This window comes from Dipodomys ordii, unplaced genomic scaffold (genome assembly GCF_000151885.1).
Source record: "Dipodomys ordii isolate 6190 unplaced genomic scaffold, Dord_2.0 Scaffold76, whole genome shotgun sequence".
In the NCBI taxonomy this organism is placed as follows: Eukaryota; Metazoa; Chordata; class Mammalia; order Rodentia; family Heteromyidae; genus Dipodomys; species Dipodomys ordii.
The window spans coordinates 7,269,200-7,278,604 of NW_012267292.1; the positions used below are offsets into that span (position 1 = coordinate 7,269,200).

Consider the following 9,405-nt stretch of genomic DNA (forward strand, 5'->3'; position numbering starts at 1 on the left):
TTGTCAATTTTAGGTTCAGAAGTGACCAAACCACAAGTTTCTCAAAACTCTCTGAAAAATGGCTCCCTTCGAGTTAAGGTAAGCTCGCCTCCTGAGCGCTTTCAAGTTTATTTGTACTCTGGAAACTTTCTTGCTTGCTCCGTTCTTGCTCTTTGTTTTTAATCTACCAGTTTCGATAACTCTGAGGTTGCCTCTGAACAGAAAAAGGGAGAGCCAAGTTTTTGGCTGTGCCCAGATTTAGCAGCGCCAGGGGCCAGTTTTGCGAAGGCTGTGCTGCGGTGCTCATCGCCTGGGCCGCGCAGCGACCCCAGGCCTAACTTTAATTACTACACAACCGCGAATGTTAATGACTTCCGCTGCTCCCGCCGGCGTGCAAAAAGATGATTTTGTGTGTGTGTGTGTGTGTTCCTGTTCGAGTGGGCCTGTGTGTGGACATTTGGTAGTCCTTTAGCCCAATTCTGGGCCTGGCTAGGTCCCAACTCTTTGGGGGTCTCAGAGCCCCTTGGGTGGGGGCTGGGAGACTGTGGGGCGCCGGGCGTGGGGCGCCAGGGATTAGGCTGTGTTCAGGAGTTTGAAAGAAAGGCCGGGCAGGCCGAGGCGGACTCTAGGGGGATTCCTCCTGGGGCTGTGGCAATATGTCTTCTCTGGCCAGGGTCATTTGGCAGGACTGTATTGAGGCAGCGGCCTTCGGGGATGGGTTTCAGAAGGGTGGCAAAGGCCGGTGAGGCGCAGGCTGGACCCCTAGATTGGGAGAAGCACAGCCTTCTAGCACCCACTTAGAAGCTGAGGACCTCTGCTTTCCATCTTTGAGAAATGAGCACAGTACTTCCCTCCCTCTCACCCAGGTCCAGGCCCTGAACCTTGTTTGACTGCATACTCTTTTTATTTCACTGGGATCCTTCTCACCAGCCTGTTAGTCTAAAGCAATAAACTTTATGGCCGGATTTAACTTTAGTCTTTGAATCCTCAAGCTAATTGAAAGGGATTGAAGCACTTTCTTTTCTTCCGCCGTGCCTTTCTTGTGCCTCTCCTCTTTCCTTTTCCTTTTCCTTTGTAGAATCAAAACATCTATTGCATAGGACCCTCAAAAGGCAACTTAAGTGTCCCCCTAGATAACAGTAAAGATTAGAGAAATTCACTCCCCCCCCCAACAGACAGACAAATTCTCTCTTCCAAACTGTGCCCTAAAGTTTGGAGGGGAAATCGAGGTGTCTTCAATGCCCAACTTAAAAGTCCCTACAGCTATTAGGTTGTTTTTCCTGACACATCATGAAGGGTAGTTTAGGAAAGAAATTGGTAGTTTGTCAGTGGGAGATTTCCGCCTCTCTTTTGTTACTTGTTCTTTCTGTTTGATCCCAGGAAATTTACATAATCTATGATTTAAAAAATCAGTCTCCAAAATTGCACCAGTGGGCAAAGTAAGGTGAAATAAATGTTTCCTGGATACAATTCCATGTTAGTCCCAGTCACCCTTTCTATCTAGCCTTAGAACCCTAACATTTTTCAATGGTAAACCAAGCCAAGTAACTGGGAACATTATGGACTGTCCTGGGTGGTTTTTTTTTTTTTTCCTGGGTGAGTACCCACAAGAGACATAGCTGATTTTCCCCAAACCCATCTAAGGAGTTAAACCAAATTCTCCCACTGCATACAGAAAAGAAACAAAAACACTGAGTCTGTTTTACTCTTGGGAGCTGGAGAGTTTTTCAGAAAGTGCTAGTTTGAACAGATACTTTTCAAGTGATTAAGGCAAAAAATACAGATTTGAAATTTTGACAAACTTTATTGTGTTGAGATCCACACCTTTGTAAGTCCAACAGATGTCCCCAAAGCCAGAGGTTCTAAAAAAAAAAAAGGAAAAAGAAAAACCTTAAAAGACTTTTTAAAAAAGAAACTCAGACCTCTTTCTTAAGCCCTGCCTTTCAAGAATAGTAGGAAGCTGAAAAAAAGAAGTTATCTTGTGTGAAATGAATACTGATGTTTTAGCAGGTATCTCAAGATGTTTCTGTATCTTAGTATCAGAATTAAAACTCTACATGAGTAGGCATGGGTTCTCATTATTTTATGCATCTGTGAATATTCTGCCTTCTTTGTTTTGATGCTCTGACTTTGGGGGTTTCTTACTGGAAAGTATTGGATTGTAGTTCTACTTTAGTTACTCATTTGGTGATCTTCTTTGAATGAGTTTCTTGGTGAGTGAAATTAGAAGCAAGGAAAAGAGAGTCAAAGATGCTGGCAGGTTCATCTGAGCACCTTGAATAGAGAAAATATCCACACCACTTCAGTGGCCACACCCTGGCATGATAGAGAATGGAAGGGGAGGCTGTAGCTAGCATCATACAATACAGAGTCTTTCCTATGTATTACGCATATATAACATATATAGGCATTGTGTACTGGTATCTTGCTTGATGCTATTTTAATCTCAAAATATAAAACTTTAAAGGAGTAGGTCAACCTACATGAAATTGAATAACTTGTGAGAAACAGTTTCAGTCAGAACTATGTGCTCTCTAGTGGAAAGTTTTTTTTTCCCCTCATTTTCATAGAAAGCAAATGGAAGAAGGTGGCTAGTTTTCTGCTTACTGTGTAGATAAGTTATATTTTTTTTCTTGTGCATTCTTTGGGTTGTTTTGTTTTGCAGAGGAACTTATTTTGAGGGGAAAACTGCCACGAAGGGCTCTATGGGGACACCCAGTCTCAGCCGGTGGCAGACATGTGTGTATCTGTGCTCCTCATTTTGTAAAAGATGTTGGTAGAAATGTACCAGGGCTGGTTTGTTTCTACAAGACAAAGAGACAATATTTCCTGAACTATAAATATGATAGGAAGCTTGTGGTTGCATTTATTGAGGAATTTGTTAGGATTTCCAAGGTCTAATTTTACAAGATTATGCCCAAATTCCTTCCGTCCTGTGCATTCCCATTTTCTCCTGCTTCATTGTTGACAGCTCTGGGCAAGACAAAATCTACCAGAATCTCAACAATCTATTGAGATTCAGAGTATTATCTCCAAACAATTACATCCTAAAAGATGATCTATTAAAAAAAATGACTCTTTTGCCTTGAAAGATGTCCTTAGCATCTACCTACCCTACCTTGACTGGGAGTTTATCCCTGGCTTGCCCAAGTGTGGAGGGAGTAGAGCATGTGCACTCCATTCCTTTGGCTTCTAAAGAGAAATTCCCTCCTAGACAATGACAAAACTATAAATGGGGTCCCCAGGCAAGACTATGGGGGCCAGTCTAGGCACCTAGCCACATAGTAGAATGGACCCACAGTCCCACTATTTTAAGCTCCAGAACTGAAAGACTGGCCCAGATTTGTTTTGTTTGGTGTCCTCCCACACACACACATATTTTACACAAAGAAAGGGTTCTCCTATAGATCCCTTTCCCACAAACTGGTCTTTTCAATAATAATATTTGTTATGAAGGTTATTAGGTAATTATTGCGATTTTGTGAAGCAGCCCTTGCTGGAGGTGAAGTCTGTCATCGCCTAATAAATGATGCCCACGCAGTTCACTGCCGGGTTAAGTAAATGCAGAGAAGATAAATCTGCACACCCTAGGAATCGCCAGCAGAGCACGCTTTAGTACAAGTTCACAGTCAACTCGCCTGCCTGGGCCAGTTCTCCCAACAATTAGGGCTGTGTCTTTATATTTAAATAAAGGGGGGAAAATCCTCACCTCCATTGTTGGATCTCCCTCCTCCTGCCTTGCCCCAACCTTCTTTCACTTTTTGCAATATTCCTCTGCAAAATCTTCTACTCCAAATTTTCCTCATTAGTGGCATCATGACTGATTGCAAGTTAATCTAGTTCCTTACCTAAAAGCTGACCAAAAGAAGTAAAGACAGGAAATATAGTCACAAACACACAATAACATGCAGTCCATCCTTATTCCAAAAGGCAGTGGCAGAAACAGGGTATCTTGAGATCCTAGGGGGCCTCTTCCCCCTGAAAGAAAAGGCCCAGCTTTGTGTATCTTTGTGGTTAGTGTGTTACAACTGCAGGTCAAAAAGTTGAGGGTCAAAAGTTTACATTGTGCAGCACTCTTAGTCATCTGCCCAGACAGAGTTTGATGTCAATGTTAGAGCTGCGATCTTGACTATCAGCACAAAAGATAAAATGGCTCAAACTGACGCGTGTATCACGGTATGGACTCCAGGTGAACCCTAGTGGTTGAATGACCTCAATTACGGAGGAAAGGATAGAAAATTCCTCTTTTCAAGAGTAATACATGCTGTATTTCATGTTGAATTATCACTCTCATTCTGAAGGAATAGCAGCAGGTAAATAAGCATAGATTATAGACAACACCAACACCTTAGAGGTTGGAGAACCAGAAGTGGTTTGTGGATTTGTCACAAAGGAAAAACACCCAAACTCATCAGCGATCTTTAAGAAATCATGCAAGTTCCCAATGTCCCATTATAATCTCAAAGGCAAGAGAACAGCACAGGAAACCTCCTTTGAAACTTCTTGAAAGGATGGTTTTGATGGGCCAGGGTATTGGATTTTTTCCCCTTAATACATATAATGGCCCCTTAAAGTGTATGAGAATAAGGATGAACACAGGCACAACTTACAAAATATACCCTATGCACTTTTCAAAGAGGGGGGTGGTGGTAATCACTTCAGGTTGCTGAATGCAAAGAGCTAGGAAGGAAATGGAACACCCCTCCTAAACCAGTATCAGTGAGAAAATGCTTATTTTGGCACTAGGAAAACATTTGTGTTATTGGCAATTTTTCATTATATTTATTGTTAAAATACAAAGTGAGTATAAGAAATGTTACAATCTGCAAGTCAATGTTGCAAGAGGGAGCCCACAAATGTTAGTCCAGTTTTAAAGCCTGTCAGTACAGCTGCTGTTGTCCAGAAAATACTTTAATACATGTGGAATGGGAGGAGGGTGTCAGGAAAGGTGACAGGAAAACAAGCTATAGAGGAAAGGTGGGAGAGGAGAAAAGGAGCACTGTATGAAAGAAGCAGACTGGAACCAAGCCTCATGTGTGACTTGAAACCAAAAAGCTAACCAATATTTTACTTTTCTACTTCTGTATTAGCTTCAAATGTTGATTCCTTGAGACTCTATTTTCTATGCATCGCCTTTGAAGTGATCAATGCAGGAAAACAAAGAACAGAATGCTAAAGTGTTTTTCCTGTTTTTTTCCTCATTAATTTTGGAGATAGTTCAATTAGTCCGAAAGTAGACTCTTGCAGGGCTATTCAATATCATCTCAATATATTAGATTGGTTGTATTTAACAGTGCCAGGTAAAGTGTTCAATGGTAACATAAATATTTCCTAAACACTGCCCTCCTGGAAGTAATCAGGGTGCTTCTACTGTGCAATGTGCAGTTTTACTCTGGCCAAGAGCTTGGAGCCAAATGGGGTTTTGCCAGATGCAATAGAAGAAAGGAAACAACTGTGGTGATTACTGTTATAGCAGTGAACACTTCACCACATCTGGGCTGCTTAACGGAAGAAAAGGAAGCCCCTGTCTTACTCACAGAGACAATCATATGCCTTTTTCAGAGAACCTTTTCACTGTATTTTTGTTGCTGTTGTTGTTGTTATTAAAACTATGTAACACATCCTAGAAACATTCTAGCTTCAATGTTCATAGATACATTTTAGCTAGACTTTATAAAGTGAAAGCAAAAAGGTTCTTGTGGAAATGGTTATTTTCACAGTACTTACTTCATTTTCTTTAGGCCTTTCACATCATCCTAGTAAAATTCATGTATATTCCTAATATGAATTTCAGTCAGTGTGCCTGGATTGTGTTTGTTACTTTAAACTATGACGAGGAATATTACCCCCAAACAAGTTAATTGGTAAAAGTGTTGCTTCTCTATAATCACATGTGTAGGGTAGATGGGGTGGGGGGACGACCCTCAACAGCCACAATCAGGCACTTAAAAATTCTGTCATTCCCCAGTTTGCCAGGCTCTTTTCAGATAGAACAGTCTGGGGGATTCTTGCTCTAAAGAACAAAGGACAAATACAGTCAATACATTCCATAACGTTTACATTTCCTTTGCTTTTTCCCCTTGGTTTTCCTGAGAAGGAATGACCTGGGCAAAGCACCCTGCTCTCTAAAAGACACTGTATAGACCTTTTAGAAGCGCAAAGTCCAAGGCCGAGGTGAACTTCAGGTCAGCACGTCTAACAAATATGAAAATGTCGGCTGGTGAAGGGCGCGCCTTGTGATTTAACAAAGACTGTCAATGTGTAAGATTAATAAGAAACAAAATGCACACGGTGTCACTGTTCGGTCACTTTGAAACTAGGGACAGGGTTGCATTCAAGAAGGAAGGCTGTTCCAAATATATTCAAAATGATTCAAATCAGATTCCAACCATGCTGCAAACACTGCTGCCTTCCAGCCCTCTCACCCTCAGACTCCCTTTGCTCTTCTTCTCCATCTGGGATGCGAGGAGATGATGAAAAGTTATTTCACTTAATGGGATTTTAAGAACGCTTTTGTTGGGGATATATGTTATCCCTGCACGTGGAAACGAGCAAATGTGCTTACCAGTTTCCTAAGGAAAGGATAACGCTTTCACCCCAATTGGGACTGGAGCCAGTTGGTGTGCGAAGATTAGCTTGCTCCCTCTGCTTGATTTCAGGGCATCCCATCTTTTCTCAGGCGAGATACTGCTGGTAAACTTCTGTTTCTTTTTTGTTTTTAATTTGGGTTAATTTCTCCCTAGTTTTCCTTTGGTGTCTTGGATCTTACCTAAAAGCAAGAAATTTTTTTTAAATGTTTCCTCCCCATAAAGATCATTTGATTCTATGGAATTATGCTATGGCTTGCAAAGGGAGATTGTGGAAGGTTCAGAAAAGGTACTGGGATTGTTTATTACAGCCATAAATCTTGCAGTAAAATGTCAAAATGTCGGTGTGTGAGATAACACTTGGTGGTCCTGGCTCCATTTGTGTTTATGATAGAACCGCAAAGACAAGTTACAGGCCTTGGGGGGATTCTGTGTAAGCCCATCTTCCTAAAGTAATAGAACCACACAGGCATGGTGAACCCATTTAACTTAACCATATACAAAACAGTGCCTGTCTCTCCTTAATACTTAGAAGTAGATACTCCATGGAAGGTTCTGAGGCTAAACAACATGAGTTTTGTGTTTTAATGTCTGCAAATAATATTAAACAGACATAGTTAGACCCTAGTACTCAAGGTTGATGACATGAGGAAGAGGGCAAGATTTTGTTGTCATGTTTCTCTTCCCCCTGAAGCAGAGAGCCCAGATTTGTAACCTATACTATATACATTATACACATAATATATGTGTTTTCTTGCTGGGGAGAGATACTGGTTTAGGCAGCTATAACAGAGGCTAGTTTTTTTTTCCCCCTAGGCTTGAAAAGATGTCTAAAGATTATAATCAGTGTTGATTTCTGTCCACGGTTGGTTCAGATTTCATTAAAAACAAAAAGAAAATTCAGGGTGCCTCCAGTCAATGGACAGCACTTTTCACACACATATACCCAATGTGGAAAACCTCTTGTACCACTTCAGGACATTTTAGTTGGATAGCTAACATGATTTCGTTTTTAACCTCTTTCCCTAAGTTAGTTTAAAGATTAGTCCCATATAATAGGCTTTATATGGCTAAGCATTAAATGACTATCCATCAAATGGATATATTCCAGCATTTAGTAACTCATATGAGTAACTGATATAAATGAAGGTAGAATTGACACTCTTTTTGAAGTGTCTCCAGGCTTAGGCTTTAACTTTCCTTGTCTTTGTTCCAGACTCAGTTGTGAGAAAGCTGTTTATACTGCTGTAAGGCGCAAATGAAATATTCTTGCTTTGCATGCCAACATGAAAGTTGTTTTCAGAATCGTAGCCACGTTAGTTTTTTCAGTGATTTAAGCTAAACTGAAAGGGCTCTAGGTGTGTCAATTACTCAGAAAAGAGAAAGTACCCAGTATGAATAAGGCATCAGTGTTTACTTCAACATTAGGTGGAATTAATAAGTAATTTATTTGTTAATAATGGTGTAATTAGTTTACCCATCAAGTTTCAATTACCAGATGTAGGCAACAGTCCCCTCTCCCTCCTTTCCGGAGATTTTGATATCGTTAATATGCTAATTTTCAGGAACTCAGAAATTATAGACTGTTGTGTAAATATAGCTCTAGTCTCAGATACAGCTCAGGAAAGGGGAGCATCCATAAGCGAAAACAAAATTCTTAACTGGAAAAGACCCGTTGATGTTCAGAGCCGGCAGGGGTTGATTCTTCCATCTTTAGCTTGTTTTTGTTTGGTGGTTGTTCTGAAATAGGAACTTATTGATTTGTGGTGGCATTGCTTCTGTCCACTCCCACCCTCGAACCACCCTCTTTCCCAGTAGCACCTAGCAGGAATACTTAGTTCACTTGTCCCTCGATACCTCTGGTGTTAGAAAGTGCCAGGTTTTTCTGTTTTTGTTTTTTAAGAAAAAAATCGAGCAGATTATGTTTCAAAACAAGCGGTGTGGGGAGAGGGGAAGCAAGTGTCCATCCAGTTATCCTGGAATGTCCTCACAGCACCACCTTGAGTAGATTACTCTCAGCCGTCCAGCGCCCTTCCTTGGCGTTCAGGTTTCTCTAAGCAGGGGCCGGTTGACTCCAGCAGCGCCGCGGACGAGTGAGCTGGGTGTAGGCAAGGGATCGGAGCGTGAGAGCACAGGTCTGTTTTATTCCAGGGTCAGGGTAAAAACCAGGGTATCCCCTGGTCCCCACGCCTTTCGCTCCTTCAGTGGTCCCCGAACCCTGGAGGCCGAGAGGCCCGACTGGGGCTGGGGGTCAGTGCCGAGCCATGGCCAACTGCCCACAGGCCTGGGCCAGAAGAAGGGCGCGCACGGGACTCCAGAAAACCTACAGCGTCGTGACGGGCCCCCGAATTCCCAGCGAGAATCCGAGTTGGGGTGGGGAGGTTGGGGGCGTAGGACCCAAGGCCCTGCTCACTCCCCGCGGACAGGGCCCGACAGTGGCATCCATCAACCAGCCGCGCGTTTCCTGATCCGGGTCCGCGCGCGCGGAGCGCCCATTGGTGGGACGGCTGCACGTGGGGCGCGGGGCGGAGCGCGCGGGGCTGGAACGGAACGAGCGCGCGCACGGGCGGGGGTGGAGCGGCGCGAACTTTGGTGGCGGCGTCGGCGGGAGGGGGAAGGGTGGACACTTGACAGCGGGGGGAGGGGAAGGGCGCCGAGGAAAGGGGGGGGATGGGGAGCGAGGCGAGAGGGGGAGGGGCCTCGGCAAGCCCAGAAAAACGACAACGCGAGAAAAATTAGTATTTTTGCACTTCACAAATTAATGACCATGAGCTCGTTTTTGATAAACTCCAACTACATCGAGCCCAAGTTCCCTCCCTTCGAGGAGTACGCGCAGCAC

The 9,405-nt window shown here is 43.1% G+C and overlaps 2 protein-coding genes across 2 annotated transcripts in view; both read left to right on the plus strand.

The window, feature by feature from the left end:
- Positions 1–27: 27 nt before the first annotated feature.
- Positions 28–9,405, plus strand: part of Hoxa3 (homeobox A3) — a 33,284-nt gene continuing 23,906 nt past the window's right edge. The window contains exon 1 of the mRNA XM_013024496.1: positions 28–78. The gene's annotated coding sequence lies outside the window, so the exon portion shown is untranslated. The remainder of the gene's footprint in view (positions 79–9,405) is intronic.
- The window catches only part of Hoxa4 (homeobox A4), an 11,431-nt gene continuing 2,084 nt past the window's right edge, over positions 59–9,405 (plus strand). The window contains exons 1-3 of the mRNA XM_013024390.1: positions 59–78; positions 653–721; positions 8,772–8,939. Of these exons, the coding sequence (XP_012879844.1) occupies positions 59–78; positions 653–721; positions 8,772–8,939 (257 nt within the window). The remainder of the gene's footprint in view (positions 79–652; positions 722–8,771; positions 8,940–9,405) is intronic.